The sequence below is a fragment of the Cryptococcus neoformans genome, chromosome 5, assembly GCF_000149385.1.
Source record: "Cryptococcus neoformans var. neoformans B-3501A chromosome 5, whole genome shotgun sequence".
In the NCBI taxonomy this organism is placed as follows: domain Eukaryota; kingdom Fungi; phylum Basidiomycota; class Tremellomycetes; order Tremellales; family Cryptococcaceae; genus Cryptococcus; species Cryptococcus deneoformans.
Genome location: NC_009181.1, coordinates 230807 through 248507, shown reverse-complemented (window position 1 = coordinate 248507; position 17701 = coordinate 230807). Strand labels below are relative to the sequence as shown.

The window sequence follows — 17701 nt, the reverse complement described above, 5'->3', positions numbered from 1 at the left end:
AAGCTGGACCTCAAGAATTTGCCCCGACCTTACAAAGGTTTTTCTACCGACGGTCACCCTGACCCTACCATTTTCCAATATGCCGAAGACGAGGGCGCTCCTGTTGAGGCGGCCGTTGCTGCTGTCAATAAGCTTCTCGACCATTTGCCCGAAGAGCTTAAGAACGAGTGCATCAAGGGCGATGTTGAGACCGATGATGAGTTTAGAGCTTGGTCTAATCCCGAGTTCTACGTCAACCCTGGTAATTCCATCGTAATGATTTTTGGCCGAGCCGTTTGCTGATGTTACACAGGCGGTGTCAGACTTGATGAGACTACCCCTGAGATCCAGGATCTTGTCCACGATGTCCTCAAGGCTTCCCTTTCCCCCGACGGTTACCAAAAGGCTGTCGGCTGTACCCTTACCAACCATTTCCTCGGTGAACTTGTCGGTGGTTTGACCGTTCTTAACAAGCACTCCTATAACTTCCGCCTCTTCCTTCCTCCTGCCACCAAGCTCCCTAGCACCACCGAGCCCTGGGGTTTCTCCTTCTTTGGTCACCACATGTGCGTGAACGTTGTCTTCTGTGGTAAGAGGATGGTCATCGGTCCTACCTTTATGGGTGCCGAGCCTGACCTAATCGACGTTGGTCCTCATGCCGGTCTCCGACTTTTCAGTCAGGAAGAAGTCCGAGCTCTCACTTTGATGAGGGACCTTAGCGAGGAGAACCGGAAGTTGGCTCAGCTCTGTGAGGGTATGGACCTTGCTCACGGTATCCCCGAGCACAGGTGGGCGGCCTTTGACGAACGGTAAGTTGATCCGCCTCTATCTTGTGAACCCCTTTCTAATTCTCTTTTTTTGGCAGACACCTCGGTGGTGCCCGACAGGACAACAGAATCGTTCCTTTCGAAGGCGTTCCCATCTCCAAGCTTACCCCCCTCCAGAGAGAGGAGGTCTATGCTATCGTCCAGGCTTTCAACACCTACCTTCCCGAGAAAGTTCTCAAGGCTAAGATGGATCGTGTCAGGAAGTTTGAGGATCAGACGTACTTTGCTTGGATCGGCAAGTACGGTCTCAGTGACCCTTATTACTTCAGGATTCATTCTCCTGTCACCTTCTGCGAGGTACATTCCCTTTCCCAGTTCACTTTTGATTACAACTGACCTAATCCGTCCAGTTTGACTTCCACTGCGGTATCTTCCTCACCAACACCTCCCCAGCCAAGTGCCACATTCACACCATTAACCGTCTCCCCAACTGTGAAGACTACGGCAAGGCCCTTATCTGGCAATGGCAGAAGGAGCAGGCTGCCAAGAAGCAACAGCAGGAGGCTTAGAAGTAAATAAACTCTGGGTTGTAAAAAAAAAAGGGAAATGTGATCTGGTCAGGATAGTGCCGCTGTGCCGGCTCTTTTGGTGTCTGGGTGTATGGATCATTTGTAGTTTTGGGATGCAGGAATTCGTAGGGGAAACTGGAATGAAAGAAGCTGCCATCTGTTATTCTACTGTATCCACCGGTGCGAAGTTTCTCGCTGAAAAATAGGCAATTTTGCCTTAGCCAACCATATGTCATTAATTCGTGGTGATACTAAGCTTTATCATTTGTTATTTTGCTAACTGGCTACCCTTATTGAGAGCTATGGTGGTTAATGTTGGCCACACATGACGGACAAATTAAATGAACGACCGTACGGGAGCAAGAGCTAGTAGGCTGCATGCATAAATAAATAACAGCAGCAAGTAGCGGCCAAAACCGCCGATCGTCCCACGAGGAAGCTAATATAAATATAACAGCGAGGACTAATGAACGAATTTGAACATCGCAATCTGTACTTGTCAATTATTTCCGGGTCTTACCACCACCCATCCTTCTTCGTTGTTGTCCCTGGGATCGTGATACCCCGTGACCGGCGCGCTTTCTCTTGACTTCCTGACATCCTCTCGTTCAACCCAACTCGTCAACCTCTCCCCAACCCAGTGAACATAGATCTCAAGATAATTTATACATCAGAAGGAATCTCGAATAACCAATGTTAAATTAATCAGTCACACTCGGCTTGAGCCTGACCCCACTGAGATACACTACCGTTTCCTCTTGTGAAAGGTGGTGGCTTGCTTCCCTCCTTGGACTTGACATGGTTATAATTATTACCCTCTCTATTATATCCTTCTTCAATGAGGTCCACCGGAGTTCCCCAGCCGCCAGCACCCGCTGTGTGCACAATCAGCTGCTCTCCTACTCGCATCCTGCACATCTCATTAGCGAACATGACCTGCGATTAGTAAATTTGAACTTACTGGACTTGGTGAGCCGGCTTCAGCTTGACAACACGATACCCCCCGTTGAGTTTCTTTTTCTTCAGATAGGAAGCTCCCCTTTCTCCATCAAGGCCGCCTGATGAGCCATGGGGTGCGATAACACGTCGCTGCCCATCATGACTTGCTTCCATTGCTACTCTTGCCTCATAAATTCGACAAATTCCATCACCTCCTCGGTATCTACCTGCACCACCTGTGCCTCGGCGAATACTGAATTCTCGAAGGATGGCTGGGAATCGGGTCTCAAGAAGCTCGAGATCGCCGATACGGGTGTTGGTCATATTTGTATGAACGGCCGATTGACCGTCCCAAGTAGGTCCTGCCGATGCACCGCCACATGCTGCAAGCTGTCAGAAGTGTGATTAATATGCTGAGGAGATGACCCACTGGTCTCAGCCCAAGTATGCTTCTTATACATCAAATGGGTACCGTTCATAGAACCATGAGACCCAGACATGACGTTGAAGGCAGTAAAGACAATATCGGCAACACGCTGAGCCACTTCACCATTACTGGAAGTTGTCAGTTTTGACTGTTCAGCTGGTAATGCTATTAGCTTACCCTTGTGATACGGCAGCATCTTCAGAAGCGGATAAGACAGATCCTTGGGGGATGATAATGTTCAATGGAGCAAGCACGCCAGCGTTCATGGGAATATCTGTCCCAGACATGGTCCGTAAGCAGTACAAGAGACCAGAGCGCGTGATGGCCTCTGGTGCATTGAAGTTGGCCAAAACCTCGGGTCCGGTACCGGTAAAATCAAATGTTCCAGTACCATTCTCATCAATGTCGATCTTGAGCTTGACCACTGTACCATCATCAAAGTGATCTGTGGCTCTGAAAGTACGACCAGCATAAGATTTGAGGGCATCTCGTGTACACGCTTCGGCGTTGTCTCGAATAGCTAAAGAATATGTTAGAATGCTCGTAAGCGAAGGAGACCGGGATTATGCTTACCTTTCATGTAGAAATGGACGACGTCCTTACCATACTCATCAAACAAAGCGTGCAGTTGGATAGTACCCACAGCACATGCGGAACATTGGGCTTTGAGGTCGGATAAGTTGTGGTCGATCCGTTTTGTTGGCTTGCAGCCGGGATAATCGCCTGCCTTCATGAAAATGTCAACAATCTCTTGTTCGTTGAAAACTCCGTCCCGTATGGCAAAGGTTGATTCGAAAGCCACCCCCTCCTCCGCACGAACAGATTGGTCTGGGTGGTGAGAGTTGCCTCCAAGTCCACCAATGTCGGTATGATGTCCTCGAGCAGCCACCCAAAATACGATCTCCTTTCCAGCGTCATCAAAGACAGGTTGAATCACCTAACGTGGTCATTAGTGTTTGTTCATGAGAGATAAGTAAGTCCTACAGTGATATCGGGAAGATGGCCACCTCCGGCTTCCGGGGTATTGGATACCAAAAGATCCCCAGGCCGAAGCTCCCCTTTACGCCTATTGGCCTGATACACAACAGCGTACTGCATGGACCCAAGATGAGCCGGCACATTTGGTGCGTTGGCAACTAGTTCCCCGCCAGCATCGAAAAGAGCACATGAGAAGCTGAATAACGTTAGCAACATAAAGCCATGTGTGAGCATTACTTACTCGAGACGTTCCTTGATAGAAACAGAAACAGCAGTCTTTTGTAAAGCACGACACATCTGTTCGGCGATACCCATGAAGCGGTGACTGAAGATAGACAATTGGATGGGATCGACGGAATTAAGGTCAACTGCCTTTCTCGGACCTAAGCCTACATCGATACTGATACTATTGTCAGAAAGCTGCACAGATGACGACAGACAACTTACAAAACATGAGACTTGAGAATTTTGGCTGTGTTTTGAGGGTGCAGTACAACTGTTTGAGTGTTATCGAGGATGATGGAAGGCCCAGCGACCTTCATCCCAGGGACTAGATCTTGCAATCGATACAAAGGCACGTCTGTAAACTTGCCCAATTCCTCAAAGTACACTGAGTTTGAAGCGAAAGGCTGTGGTTTAAGGGGAGTGATCTTACTGGCCTCCAGCTGTCGGAGCTCATCCACGTATGGTGATTGTTCGCTAAGATCAAGGGAGGTGGTCTTGGAGGTAGCCCGTACGCGGACAGCGGCAATCATGATAGGAGCATCGAGGGTGAATGCAAACTCTCGCTTATGCTCTTCCACGAAAGCACGAGCAAAGTCGCCATCTGTGGGGCGAAGGATCATCAAAGTGGTGTCGGAGCCAGCATATTGAAGATTCAGGTAATCATCGTACACAACAGTTCGTTCTTGGACACCTTGGTCAGACAACTTCTTTAATGCTCGGGCCCTCAGAGCACCTAAACGCTCCTCAGTAGCTGGCATGGCTGACATCGAAAACTCTTGGACAAATGGTTCGGAAACGTCGACCGCAACCTCCGCGAGAGCCATCCCATACGCAGAAAGGATGGAGGAATACCTGTGTTCGACGTTAGCCAACGGTCATAAGCAGTCTCTGGGAGACGTACTTGTGAACAATCACATAGTGCATCCCCAGAAGCGCAGCGAGAGCAGTAGCATGTTGACCCCCTGCACCACCAAAACAGCTCAGGTTGTGAGCACTAGTACGGAAACCTCTCTGCTCAGTAAGACCCCGGATCGGACGAGCCATGGAAGAGTTGGCAACGTTGATAAACCCCAAGGCGACTTCTGCAGGAGAAAGGTTTGATTTATTCTCTTTGTTGATGGAAGTTGTCAATTCCTCGAATTTTTGACAGACGATGTCGTAGTCAAGGGGCATGTCTTCGCTGGGGCCGAATACTATTGAAAGTCAGCCAAAGCCGGTCTGCAAGGGTTACACATACTCTTAGGGAATGAGTCGATATGCAATCGACCAAGGAAAAGGTTGGCATCGGTCACGGTCAAAGGTCCTCCTTTGCGATAACAAGCAGGCCCGGGATGAGCACCAGCCGATTCCGGACCAACGTTGAATATTTGGTTTCTATAGGTCAGGATGGACCCTCCTCCAGCCGCAACGGTGTTGATATCTAACTGAGGTACCTGTATGGCGATACCGGCAGTGGTCGTCTCAAACACATGTTCGTACGAGCCATTGTAACGCGATACGTCGGTAGACTATTTATCATTGTATCAGCGCATATGCAATATAAGAGAATAAAAGAAAAAAATCACAGTTCCACCCATATCAAAACCAACCACCGGTGAACCTTCCAATGGGTCATATGAAGTACGAGCGTATCCGACAACACCTCCGGCGGGTCCAGCTAGCCCTTGGTCAGCCCTTACTTTACACAGTATAAAAGCGTGAGACCCACAGAGGATTGCCCTCAGACCAGAGAAGCTTTTGAAATCGGCCAAAGCACCATCTGACTGCATAAAAGATACCTTGCACTGTGATCCTTCCAGCCTATTCTTGAAACCTTTGACAAAGCCTTGGAGGTAGCGTTTGACCTCGGGAGTGAGATAGGCGTCTGCAGTAGTTGATTGACCGCGAGCAATGAAGCCAATCTTCGCCTCAATACTGGATGAGACGCTGACATTCGTAAAACCCATGCCCCAGGCCATTTGTGCAATACGTTGCTCATCATCTGGAAGAAGGTACGAGTGGGCGAGAACAATTGCAAGGGATCGGTAACCTTCTTCAAATAAATCCTTGAGCTGATTTAGCACTTCTTCCTCGTCTGCTAGGTGTTAGCATATCTTACAGTATTACATAGCAGCAACTCGCCTAACGGTTTCAATTCTCGTACTGTCACGCCACTACTCGTCTTGATCAGCCTGTCACCGTTCTCAGCTACCATTCGACCTTCTTCAACAAATTCCTGCCACTCCGGAATGATACGTTCGTCAATCTCGACAACCTTGGAGTAGAGTACATCGGGCTGAACGCATTTATTAGCTCGAGGTCCAATTCAAATGAGGAATGTCACCTTTTTAACCGCAAGCTGGAAGAGGAAAGGGCGAGTTTGGAAAGCTATCTCAAGTGCATCGGTATGGCCTTTGTTCTAGATACACCCAATCAGTTGTCTGTTACCAAAGGAGATCAAAACATTTACAATTAGCAAAGCACATCGCTCCCCTTTCCGCTCTAGAAGTGCATTAGTAGCCACAGTTGTGCCCATGCGGAGGTATTCAATCTTGGAGGTGTCGATAGGCTGGTTACGAGGGATCTTTTCGCCTGTGAACCACTCCAGAACACGACGGACACCCTCGGTGGGCGCATCGGCGTAGCTATTAAGATTAGCTGGGAACGAATACAGATAAAAGCAAAATGTACTTGTCAGGATCTACACTCAATAGCTTGACCAAATGGTCTCCTTTGCTTTCACTCAAAGCAATTATGTCCTACTCGCCGGTCAACATCTGTTCGTGGGTACTCTAACAGAACTTACACAGAAAGTACCCCCTCGATCAATGCAAATCTTGACTTTGTCGCTCACTGGTGCAGGCATAATGGTTAAGTTGATGGATGTGATGTAAGAGCTAGAGGTTGTACAAGCGAAAATGACCTCTCTCGCTCACGTTTTGAATGTTATCACCGGAGACACAAGTGAGCGGCTCAAGCTACTTTCACAGACGGGAACAGGTTCCCGATAGTGTTTAAAATAGAGTGAGTATGATGATGAAAAAGCCTAAGATAAGCCCATGACTATGCGGAATCATGAACCCGTTGTACTGTTCCGGGCTCGGGAAACGAAACCCGTCGAGGCGTTCCCCTTCTGTCGAAAGCCGGATATCATTGTTTGCATGACCTAACACCGAAGCAACAATGATCCCGTGGACCATCATATCCTCCCTGAAGGTATGGTATTTGCGACAAGTTGCTTTTGTACTGAATACCGGATTGGAAAAGTCAAAACGAAAGGCCTGCAGCAGAACGAACGAACGGAAAGTAAAGATTCCCTCCAAAAAAGAGAGATATGTCCGCCAGCGGAGTGCTCTAAAGTTGAGAACCAAATAAGGAATAGATAATCCTCCGGCGGGCATGACAACAGTTCGTTTCTTCGACGGCCGACGGTAAACGGTTTCAATTGGTTGTTGATGTTCTATTTGGTTTCCTGTGCTTGCTCGGATGAATTATGGGCAACAATTTGACATAACCAAGCACAACTACGTACTTAAAGACAATCCTACTAATCTACAACTCAAGACGATTCATACACCATGTTCCAACGAACAAAGCCGAATTCAGAATAGCTTATGTATCATATTAAAATCAAAGAGCCATTGCCCTCACCCTCTCGTTCTCCTGACATCAGAAGGTGTATCGGAACTTGGGGTTCTGCAATGTTTCAATAAACTTCCATCACAAGCAAATGGTAGTTAGTATGTCCGACTTACCTGCTTGTCCGTCAAATCCTTCCATTCTTCAGGGACCGTAGTGTCTTGACTCGTTACGCTCTTCTGCCATTCGGTACCTTGGGCAACCTTCTTCTTATTGTCCCTCCAGCAAAGAAATCCATAAAGACTCATTAACCCGATTGAGACGCAGTAACCTGCCAACATCACAGTGTACGCTGTGGGGTAGCCCGGTGCTTCTCTCGAGAGGAAGGACTGAGGGCCAACCAGATTACCGACACAGTACCCTGCAAAACGTTAGCGTTGAATAAATCGCTGGAAGAATGAGTCTCACCTAGATAAGAAATTGTGAAAACAGCTACTTTCTTACTAGTGCCGCCAACGTTAGCATACATGAGAAGTTGCCCGAACACCATGTATGGCGCCCAGTACATGTATACGATGTAAAGAGCCGCTAGAGAGCCACCGATGTTTGATTTGGGTACTACTTTTAGGACGATGGTTCCAGCAAGACACACCAGGACTGATCCCATGGCACAAAGAAGAGGCTGTCGAGTATACTTGGCTAGGAAGACCCAAAATAAAGCGGCAATCCATCCGATGACACCCTATCAGCGTTACATGTCAGCTCGAGCTGTTCAATAATTGGATCGGAAGGGACATACGGTCGGGATGTTCAAGAGGGAAAGCTGTTTGGTGTTGAAATTCAACCCTTGAATCACGATGGAATAGAAACCGCTTAAGCCGCCGTTGGGGATGTTCAAACTAAATTAATGCCATTAGAGTTGAACTTTTGCGAGAAGTACGGACCTACGTGATACTGATCAGGAAGTAAAGATATGTGCGAAGATCCAAAAGAGCCTCTTTGACATGGTCCCATTTGAACTTCCATGAGTCAGCAGATATTGACAGTTTTTGAAAGCAGCTCACTCACATGGGTATTAACCATTCCTGTCTGATTTTTAGCCAACCTCTGGACGGCAATGTATTTCTGGCGGTCGGTCTGGTTGATTGTAGACAGTAAGCAATCATCAGGCTGGAGATAACAGCTACTTACAAGCCACCATGCCTTGGTAGCGTTAGCTGGAAGGCAGAACCAGTCGACCACGCCGAAGGCAACAGAGATACAGCTACACCATATCAGCCCTATCTTTAACTCTGAGATGTCCTAAAGGTGCATGAAGGAACTCACGCTGTGATGAGGTACAACAATTGCCATCTAGATAGGAGCTTTGTTGGCGTATAAAACTGCACGGCATAGCTAATAGGAGTTTCAGCGGGTGCCTGCCTTCTCAAAGAGAAGATACTTACGAAAATAGGCCGTTGAGAACCGATGAGAAAGTGTTGAATATGAGGACAGTACGCCAACCTTGCTCTTCTTTGGGCCACCACATATTAATCTAGTAGAAGATACTTGGCATAAGCCAGAATCTTACAATAAACAACGAGACTTACGACCAAACCTGCACCAGAAGTATTCATGCCCTCAAACATACCCAAAATAAAACGGATAGCTTGTAAGGAAGCAGCCTGTAAAAGGTTAACTTCACACTCCAACGAAGTGGTACGATATTCAACTGACGTTCTTTGCGCCCATGATAGCGAACGTCATGACACCAAAGAAGAAGACGTTTGTGGCAAAGATCTGAAAAGTTTCAGTGTGATATCGAAAATATACAAAGAGTATAATCACCTTTCCGGTCGGAAGCCTTTGGCATAACCATGTTTGAGGGAGAACAGTGAGCATAGATCCAAAGAAAACTAATCAGAGTTAGTGATAGTTACATCTGCCTGATATGAGTGAAGCTTGCTGATTGAGCTGGCCCAAGAGTACTGCTGACCGACCAGATGAAGATCGGTCTTCAAGCCGAAAGTCGCGGCCGTACTAAGAATCACCTTATCGGTACCTCCGAGGAGAAGAGATATCGTAACCAATGGAAGGACGATCAAATCAAGCTGCAGTACTGCATCAGTTTTAACCTTAGCCCCTTAACACAATACAGACCTTGCGCTTAACAGCTTCCTCTTCTTTTGGGGTCCAAGGGGCCATCAGTTCGTCAGCATCTGGGCGCCGAGCAAGCTCAGCGAAGAAGATTGCAGCAGCATCATACTGGAAGATAAACAATGCATCAGCGCTTTCCATTAATAAAACGAGCCGCCACCTACATTGCGATTCTGCCTCTCATCCAGCTGTTGTTTTCCTGTTGCGACAGGAGCTACGTCTGAAACATAGAGAACGTCGTGCCTGGCGAGGTCGACCTTTTCAACGTCGTAGTCAGTCTCCATTCGATCCATTGAACCGGGGTTTGACATCGTATTGGGGGATAAAGGCCATTCGTTTTTCAGAGTGTATCTCACCTTTATAGACTAAGCTTGAGAAGATGCATTCAGGCGAATTATCATGTTTCCCCCTTATCGCGCTCTCATTGTTGCGGTCAGTAGAAAACGGGAATCGATTCCCGGGAAATCCGCCTCTTCTAGAAGTTGATCAGGGATGCCGAACTCCGAAGGCTTAATTCCCGGTCAGAAGGTATATTTGACAACTGCTTTCCTACCTTAAAGCAATAGCGAGTTATCACTTTATCAGCTGACTATGAAAACCATGCTGTCCGATGAACCCGCTTTAGGGACTAAATGATGCTCTTATTGTGAATGCATATTGGAGTTTTCGTATGTCATTTGGGTAGTAGTGAACTTAACTTGGAAGGAATGGAAGAAATAGGGGCAGCCAGCAGGACCGTCAACAACAACGACAAACAGCAGGAGGAATTCAGGAATGACTCATCACTCTAAGAAATAGCCCGACGACCGCTGCTGCTGACATGCATGATGATGCAGTATGGTAATGGTGGTGATAACATAAAAATAGACAGTGTATTCCGTCCAGTCTCTCGCGTCGATGGAAGGATGAATAATGCTCCTCCCCTAATGCGTTATTCACCAAGTATAGATTCGTTGCTATTCTTGCTATTCTTTCATATGATATAGACAACGAATTCGAAAGAGAACGAATGAGCTCCAGTATTGTTGAGCCCTTTTTGGAATATGGTCAAATAGCATTAAGACATACATTTGGCCGCTGAACTCTGAACGCAGGCAAGAATAAGCGGAGGCATTATTATTGTCAGGTGTTCTTCCTTATCTCCTGTCGTCGTCTGTAATCTATTCCTCAAGTTACTGTTAAGAATAGCCCGGCCCAAGGCCTCAGTAATAATGCCTTCTAAGCATAGAGCATCAGACTCTGAGGAGAGCAGTAGCCGTCCAGCGCTTCCACCGTCAAAACGCCAGGTCCGTCATGCTTCAAGAGCTTGCGATGAGTGTCGTAGAAGGCAAGTCCTCTGAAGAAGGCAAACTATAATACCTTTCAGCTTCTTGAATAATGAGTTATATGCTGACAATCATGATCAATAGGAAAATACGCTGTGATGGAATGGTTCCGCAGTGCACTATATGTAAGAACCGAGACTCAGCTTGCGAATATAAGGATGAGGACCGTCGAAAGTAAGTGAACCTCTACTTGTTCAAACACTGGACGAGGTATTCAGCGTCGCTCTCAGGACCAACCTGGAACATATTGAAGACATTAATGCACGGATGGATCGTTTTGAGAAGCTCGTGGAGAACCTCCTGGCTGCTACCACAGCTTCAAGATCGATGGCTGCTCCTCCGACACAATCTTTGTCAGATGTTGGACTTATCGAATCAATAATCCAAACCCCCTCTAATGAAAGCTCCTCGAGAATGGCTGAGTTACCGACGAATCATGCTATCGATAGGTTACCGGCGGCTTTGGGATCCAAAAACACGACCCCTAGCTCGACTACTTCCGCAAGGCAGATGCTACACAATATCGATACGTTGCCTGTTACATCTTCACGATTACGGAAGGTCGAAGGAGGGCCGGACTATGAACTATTTCAGGTGCGAGACTTTCGCACTGAAAAGCATTCGCTCTACTCCATTCTAATGTTCTACCAGAGGGTCGGTAAAGCCGATGCGGCCTTGGTGCAGCATGGCCCCACGTCCCTGTGGACATGCGCTAGCTCACGTCTTCAAGAAACAGAAGCCTCTTCCACCCATGAGCCACGAATGGGCGATTGGATTGACTGGTCCCGTAATCTTCCATCCTCTCTCAACATCAGCAAGACGATCCACGATCAAGCTTTGGACTACTTTTCCGCCTTTTATGCCCCATGGTGCTTGAGTGTAGACATGCCTGCTTTCATTACGGACCTCAATATATGCAATATGACCCAAGTCTCCGGTCGCGATCGTCAATCTCCTCCAATTCGGACTGCTCACTACTCTCCTCTTTTACATTGCTGTGTACTGTACCTGGGCTTGCGGTTGATCAAGCAGGAGCATCCCGCTTTGATGCGCAGCTATGAGTCCATTTTCATGCGACATTGTTCGGCTTTGTTATTTGAAGAGTGCGACCACACTGCATTGAGCTCTTTGCGAGCTTATAATTTGTTTTCCAAGTGAGCCGAGCTCATTTAACTTGTTGATAGGAATATGCTAACCATTATAAAGTTGTGCACATTTTGTACGATTGTCAACTTGTGAAAATCAATTCAATCTTGGAGACAGACAACATGCCACAGGATATCTGTACTCCGGCATGGCTATAGCTGGTGTCCATGCAGTAAGTTTGAGGGTTCACAATCTGTGTAGGTGCTGATGGGAATCAAGTTGGGCCTAAACCTCAATGTAAATCTTTCGAATTCACGACTTCATGATTGGCTGACAGACAATACAGTGTGAGAACTATGTTAGAAGAGGTCAGATAACCCCGGACGAGCGGAATTTAAGGGAATATGCTTTCTGGACCACGTATCTGCAAGACACAGTACGTATATAAGCCGCTTTTGAAGGTTACGACGGTGTAGCTAAACGATCGACTGCGGTATTGCAGATCCGGGCTCTCGCTGCTGGCCGTCAACCCATACTCGTCGATACATCTAGTGCACCTTTTCCACAGATCGACAGCATTCTAGATGATGTGTTATGGAGCTCTCCTACGGTACCCTTATATTCAGTAACACCCCCGTCTCCAGGGCTTAGTGTTAATGGTCTTCGATCAATGCGCTCTACCGCATTCCATTGGATGGCAAGACTAGCTGTAATCAGCCGTTCGGTGTTAGAGACTCTGTAAGTGAATCAACCTGCCGTGATGAAACTTTCCTAATGAGTATCAGATACTCATCTTCCAATGGCGAGTCGACAAGGGAAGAATCGGCGTGGGACCTTTTGCAGCAGCTCGAGACATGGCATGACCGCTTCCCACTGGCTCATCCAGATATGAACCCACTGCCGCACGTTTTACTGCTCCTCATGACATACCATCTGGTTGTCATTTTTATTCTTCGACCTTTTTACCGATCGACTTCGACCACCATTCCAGCGCAAAAATGCCAGCAGGCTGCTCAATCTATTCTTTACCTCCTTGATGTACGTTTCTTCGCTTCGGGCTCATAGAGAATTACTGACATGGGGCTATATTCATCAGTTGTTTGAAAGCGTGCACGGTCTGCGCTTTTGCCATCATAACCTGAGTAAGTATGGGAGAGGGGAAAACAAAACAAAAAACAACCGCCTGATAGGATAGGTATTAGTCAACGCCATTTTTGGTGCAGCCACCATCTTCCTACTGGGTAATATCAAGTCGAAAGACATCGGTTTTTCTAGCTCAGACCTCTTGAACTTCAACCGATGTGTAAGCTACTATAGCCATCAACTCCTTGTTCTAACTTATCCGTTCAGGTCGATCACATGTCGCGTTTAAGTCTGACATGGACAGAAGCTGCCATGAGCCATGACATATTAGTCGCACTTCAAGCAGAATGCGAGCAACCGAGTGCCGAGCCGCTTTTGGACCAGAATGATTTAAACCCCTCCTTCCCACCTTTCAACTCATTCAACGACATGCAGGATATCTGGGGTTTGATGTTCCCGGATCAGGCCTTTCAGTGGCAAGACCTGAACGAGGCTTCAATGTAATCATGGTTGACAGCTGGAATAGTGGACTTAAAAATGAAGAGGTGCTTCGGGCTTGTATCTGTTTGTATCTCGATTTTTGGGAGCTCATCTGCATGTAGTTAATTAGGTTGTTGGCATGCAAAAGTACTTGTAATCTATGCCCCAAATTTAACAAACCCTTTATGCGATATTGATACAACTAAGTCGCCTGACCATACCTATACCACCTTGCCCTGCATTCAACAGCCTCTTTTCTCACATCTCTGATTCGGTCGTCCACCGCTTTTCCCAGCTCCTTGATCACCTCTGCTTTCTGCTTATACAGCACTTCAAACCTGATCGTATCGGGAATAATGGCCAGGCAAGCGAGGGCGGATTGTCTAACTTTTGAGGAGGTAGGGGTTTCCGGAGATGGAACGGAGGAGGTTAGAAGGGCTGAAACGAGGGAAGAGGCAGAAGAATGAAGGATAGTATCAGTAGATGGGGATGAAGGGGTCTCAAGAATGGAGATGAGGGCGTGGATCACGTTCGTCCTCTGAACAGGGGACGACAGTGTCAAGGATCGTTGAATCAGTGGGAGGATCTGCAGGACGGTTAGCAGCATACTTCCTCTGATCCATAAGTTACTCACAGTAGGAAGGTCGGAGAGACAAAGAGAGGGAGGAACAAGAGGCAAGAGAGAGGCAAAAGCGACAAGGTACACTATCCTTTCTTTGCCTGTTTACCTGGTCAGTTGTCTTCTATTTTCCGTATAATCGTTCTGCTCACCAGAAGCTTCCTTATCCCCTTCAATCAGTTTCGGAAGCACAAAGTTCCACAATTTTTGAGCGTAAAGGAGCTACAAACAATTAGTCTCTATTCTGTCACACACAAAGCGAGGAAAGCGTCAGACCCACCTTGGCAATCAAATGTCCGTCACCCTTCTTCGCCAACACACCAAAAGCTCTCGCTGCCTCACTGACAAACTCAGGGTCCATGCTGAACAATCCCAACACTTCAATGACTTTGTCAAGGGCTGTGTATGCTAATGGCTGGCGTAGGAGTGAAAGGGCTTTGATGATCTGTAACGCCACATATTTATGTCAGCACGAGCAGTCAGAAGGACCAAAAGACAGCTTACGTGGAAGTAAACCAGTAGCCCTCTGCGTCTGACCTCAAAGTCTTGAGTAGTATCCTGCACCTCTGCCCAAATCTTCTCCAAAACCCCTTCTAAGGCTTCTTTGAGATCTTCATAAACTCAGCACTAATAAAGAAGGGTAGACTGGAAGGAAACTCACCATTCTCCTTCTTATTCACTAATGCACAAACCATCTGCAGTCCCCATTTAACCTGCCAGTCATCCCTTGCGACGTGAATAGTCCAGTGGATCTTCCCTCTCAGATACTCGCCGCATGAAGCCAATGGAAGAGAAACAGGGGGTGAAAGGCCTTGGAGGGCCGAAGAGTAGAGCGCAATGAGGTCTTGCTCTGCGGATGATGCGCTAGTCTGAATTAAGGGCTCGTTAACCGCCGGCACCATGCTCTGACATTATACTTACACGTAAAGGGCTAGAAGATTGAACAGTTGACTTTTCGTGTACTATACCAACCATCTCTCCCTGCTCGAATGCTCTGTACACAAGGTTGAACTGTTTCTCTTGTTTCCTGCCATATTGTCAATTGCAATTTACGCAAATAATTGAAGCAATCGACATACTCGGCGCCAAGTTCCCAGATCATCTTTTCCTCAATCTTGCTTACGATCGCCACCAATCTCCTGTCTTTGAACAAAGGTTCTCCGCTTCCGCCAACCTTTTGCTGAGACGCTCTTACTACCAAACCCAGCAATCTCGGCATCAACTCTTCGTAATATTTGCCCACATCCATATGCTTTTGTTTGACCTTCGCCTCTATCACCGTGAGCAAGGAGTTGAGGAGGTCCCACGCATAGGCAATGTTACATTCCCTAGCATCTATGTCGTCCATTTCCACATCAGCTCCCTCTGAGTTTTCAGGAGTAGCGGAGACCAATACGTCAAGTCTGCTAGTGACCCTCACGATCATTGTGCCCCACAGTGCTGGCTGAATGCAGAGCCTCCCTAATGAACCAAGGATAGACCGATATCGCTCCCTCGCCGTGAAGTCCTCTACGGAAGGCGCCGAGCTAGGAAGGTTGTGGAATAAGAGCGGGAGAGTAAGCGACTCGATGACAGTGGGATGGGATTTGGAGATTGTGATAAGTGCTTGAATGACTTCCGGTCTATTCCATCTCCACTTAGCGCATGTTTCTCGTATGATGGAGAGAACTTGATTTACCTAATTTCCTGATTTTCGTCATGGATCAGAATTTCGTCAATCCCCCTAACAACATCCTCCACTTCCTTTCGGCTCCAATAGCCTTGAACACCAACAAGAGCAATACACCCTTTGATGGCCGGTCCTTTCAAGCCATCCGTCCTTAAACCTTCCCTCAGAATATCCAAAAGGTCCCCTCGATAGGGTTCCAAATTTTGCTCTTGCTCATGTGATCGAGAGGAAGAGTTGTAGGTAGATTGACAAGCGAGAAGAATTGAAGAGATGGCTGTGAGGAGAGGAGCACGGTGAGAAGGTACAGTGGGAGTGTTGAATGTTCGGAAAAGCTGAGGGAATACTTGCGAGAGGGCGAATTTACCGGCCGAGGCTGCAAGCGATTTTTAGTTTAAAAAACAACAAAATGTGTGTACTTACGAGAACCTCGGAAGATCGCGGCAATAATCTTGGTCGAACCTAAAGCCTGATTCTTTTCTGGTTCCTCCAGGGACTTCATACATTCCTGAATGATCTCCTGCGCCAAACCTGACGGAACACTGTCCTCATTAGGGTAGAGTGCGCGCATGAGTGATTCAAGAGCAGAAAGGGCAGCGGCTTCAATAGTTGAATCAGAGGAGTAAAGTATCTCGGTCTTGATGCCCTCCCAGAGTTCTTTGCTACGTTCATTGACCGCATCGGCACCGTAAGTTGGGAAACAAGCGGCCATGGTGAGCATTAGATCTTTCTGCTCTTGATGTCAGAGACGGTCTATATAATATGGAGGTTTTCACTTACCATAGTAGCACCCGTAGCAGTGGCGAATTTTTCTAAAAAGAGAGGCAATGCCATCTTTGCAAAATAGGGATTAGATGCCATACACTCTCGGAGAGCAAGTTTCAAATCATCCGCAGTAATGCCATAAGGATCATTAGGAGGTGGGCGGAAGGTAATGGGAAAGTAACAGAATGTGATGTCAAAAAAGTCTTCGATATGATCCTTGACGTCGAACTCCAAAAGGATTACTCGGTCGATTGAGAAAAGAAGCATGAGGTTCCGAGGGTCTTTCTCGCCGTCGACGATTTTGGTATAAGAATTGATGAAAGCGGTTCCCATTTTCTTCAGAGCTAGGCGACATGATCAACATTATCATTTGGCTACATACAAACGGAGAGACTTACCATCTCGATGTGTTGCTAGTAAGCTGTCGAACAAGACGTAGACAAGGTGTCTTATAGCTTGCGCATATGCTTTGATATTGACATTCTCCACGACCCTGTGGAGGCTATCAACATTTGGCCATGCCATGTGACATCCACAAACCCTTTATAAACATCGACCGCTGCAGTGTCATCGAACGTCGTTAGCTTCGAAAGTGTAGTTAATCCACTTAGAGCTGGCGGTAATGACTCAAAGTCATCTAATTTTGAGATATAGAAGTTTGTCAAGGTCGTTGCTAAAGCGACATATCAGAATTTCGTTATGTCTATTATACTTTGACCTCTACATACTCGCCTGACGATTGATCTTCCCAGGTATGATAACACCCAGGAGATTGGTTAAAAACGTCAACCCTACACAGATCAGAAACTGTCATCCGTGGGCGCACTAGCGACAGCATACCTTTAAGCCTGATATCATCTTCTGTAGAGGTGAGGTAATTCCCCAAAGCCTTTACCACTTGTAGTAGTTGTACTTGACCACTGTTGACACCTGAAAATTACGGATTGTGAGCTCTAAGCAAGCGGAGGTTGGAATGAGCCACATTTACCTTGAACAAGCTCCTGAGACGGATTCAAATCTGCCGTGGATACGTGCGTCCTTACGAGTCTCTCGATGTCCATACTGTATACTGTCGTGATATGTTCTGAAGAGCTACCTA

The 17701-nt window shown here is 47.0% G+C and overlaps 5 protein-coding genes across 7 annotated transcripts in view; 2 read left to right on the top strand and 3 right to left on the bottom strand.

Annotated features, from left to right (window-relative positions):
• Positions 1 to 1315, top strand: part of CNBE0910 (hypothetical protein) — a gene marked incomplete at both ends in the record, with an annotated part of 1513 nt that extends 198 nt beyond the window's left edge. The window contains 4 exons of the mRNA XM_770282.1: positions 1 to 241; positions 293 to 788; positions 845 to 1103; positions 1157 to 1315. The exon at positions 1 to 241 is cut by the window's left edge and continues 198 nt beyond it. Of these exons, the coding sequence (XP_775375.1) occupies positions 1 to 241; positions 293 to 788; positions 845 to 1103; positions 1157 to 1315 (1155 nt within the window). The remainder of the gene's footprint in view (positions 242 to 292; positions 789 to 844; positions 1104 to 1156) is intronic.
• A 705-nt stretch (positions 1316 to 2020) lies between these two features.
• CNBE0900 (hypothetical protein) lies at positions 2021 to 6729 on the bottom strand (the record flags this gene model as incomplete). Its single annotated transcript, XM_770281.1, has 17 exons — positions 2021 to 2225; positions 2277 to 2637; positions 2685 to 2809; positions 2859 to 3201; positions 3255 to 3618; positions 3666 to 3855; positions 3901 to 4065; positions 4107 to 4736; positions 4786 to 5077; positions 5122 to 5392; positions 5450 to 5541; positions 5593 to 5958; positions 6006 to 6159; positions 6208 to 6282; positions 6334 to 6508; positions 6555 to 6622; positions 6670 to 6729. 17 exons carry the CDS (start codon positions 6727 to 6729, stop codon positions 2021 to 2023), a joined length of 3936 nt encoding a protein of 1311 aa, XP_775374.1.
• An 803-nt stretch (positions 6730 to 7532) lies between these two features.
• CNBE0890 (hypothetical protein) lies at positions 7533 to 9889 on the bottom strand (the record flags this gene model as incomplete). 3 transcript variants are annotated; one of them, XM_770278.1, is made up of 15 exons in its annotated part: positions 7533 to 7559; positions 7619 to 7863; positions 7911 to 8184; positions 8242 to 8341; positions 8391 to 8461; positions 8511 to 8579; positions 8634 to 8706; positions 8769 to 8837; positions 8888 to 8976; positions 9032 to 9106; positions 9159 to 9221; positions 9270 to 9337; positions 9388 to 9532; positions 9582 to 9686; positions 9743 to 9889. In XM_770278.1, 15 exons carry the CDS (start codon positions 9887 to 9889, stop codon positions 7533 to 7535), a joined length of 1620 nt encoding a protein of 539 aa, XP_775371.1. The 3 variants fall into 3 exon arrangements, with proteins under 3 accessions (XP_775371.1, XP_775372.1, XP_775373.1); XM_770279.1 differs by having other exon boundaries at positions 8888 to 8954; positions 9073 to 9106; XM_770280.1 differs by lacking the exon at positions 9743 to 9889 and having other exon boundaries at positions 9582 to 9626.
• A 900-nt stretch (positions 9890 to 10789) lies between these two features.
• CNBE0880 (hypothetical protein) lies at positions 10790 to 13576 on the top strand (the record flags this gene model as incomplete). Its single annotated transcript, XM_770277.1, has 12 exons — positions 10790 to 10905; positions 10988 to 11077; positions 11134 to 11497; positions 11555 to 12057; positions 12110 to 12221; positions 12269 to 12286; positions 12336 to 12425; positions 12492 to 12727; positions 12775 to 13027; positions 13086 to 13131; positions 13192 to 13292; positions 13340 to 13576. The coding sequence occupies 12 exons, from the start codon at positions 10790 to 10792 to the stop codon at positions 13574 to 13576; spliced, it is 2166 nt and encodes a 721-aa protein (XP_775370.1).
• Positions 13577 to 13754: 178 nt separating this feature from the next.
• Positions 13755 to 17663, bottom strand: CNBE0870 (hypothetical protein; the record flags this gene model as incomplete). The annotated part of the gene is made up of 16 exons (XM_770276.1): positions 13755 to 14138; positions 14187 to 14272; positions 14324 to 14393; positions 14452 to 14616; positions 14676 to 14782; positions 14833 to 15040; positions 15093 to 15198; positions 15251 to 15793; positions 15850 to 16213; positions 16261 to 16567; positions 16618 to 16946; positions 17001 to 17095; positions 17143 to 17275; positions 17331 to 17393; positions 17443 to 17532; positions 17591 to 17663. The coding sequence occupies 16 exons, from the start codon at positions 17661 to 17663 to the stop codon at positions 13755 to 13757; spliced, it is 3123 nt and encodes a 1040-aa protein (XP_775369.1).
• Positions 17664 to 17701: the final 38 nt, after the last annotated feature.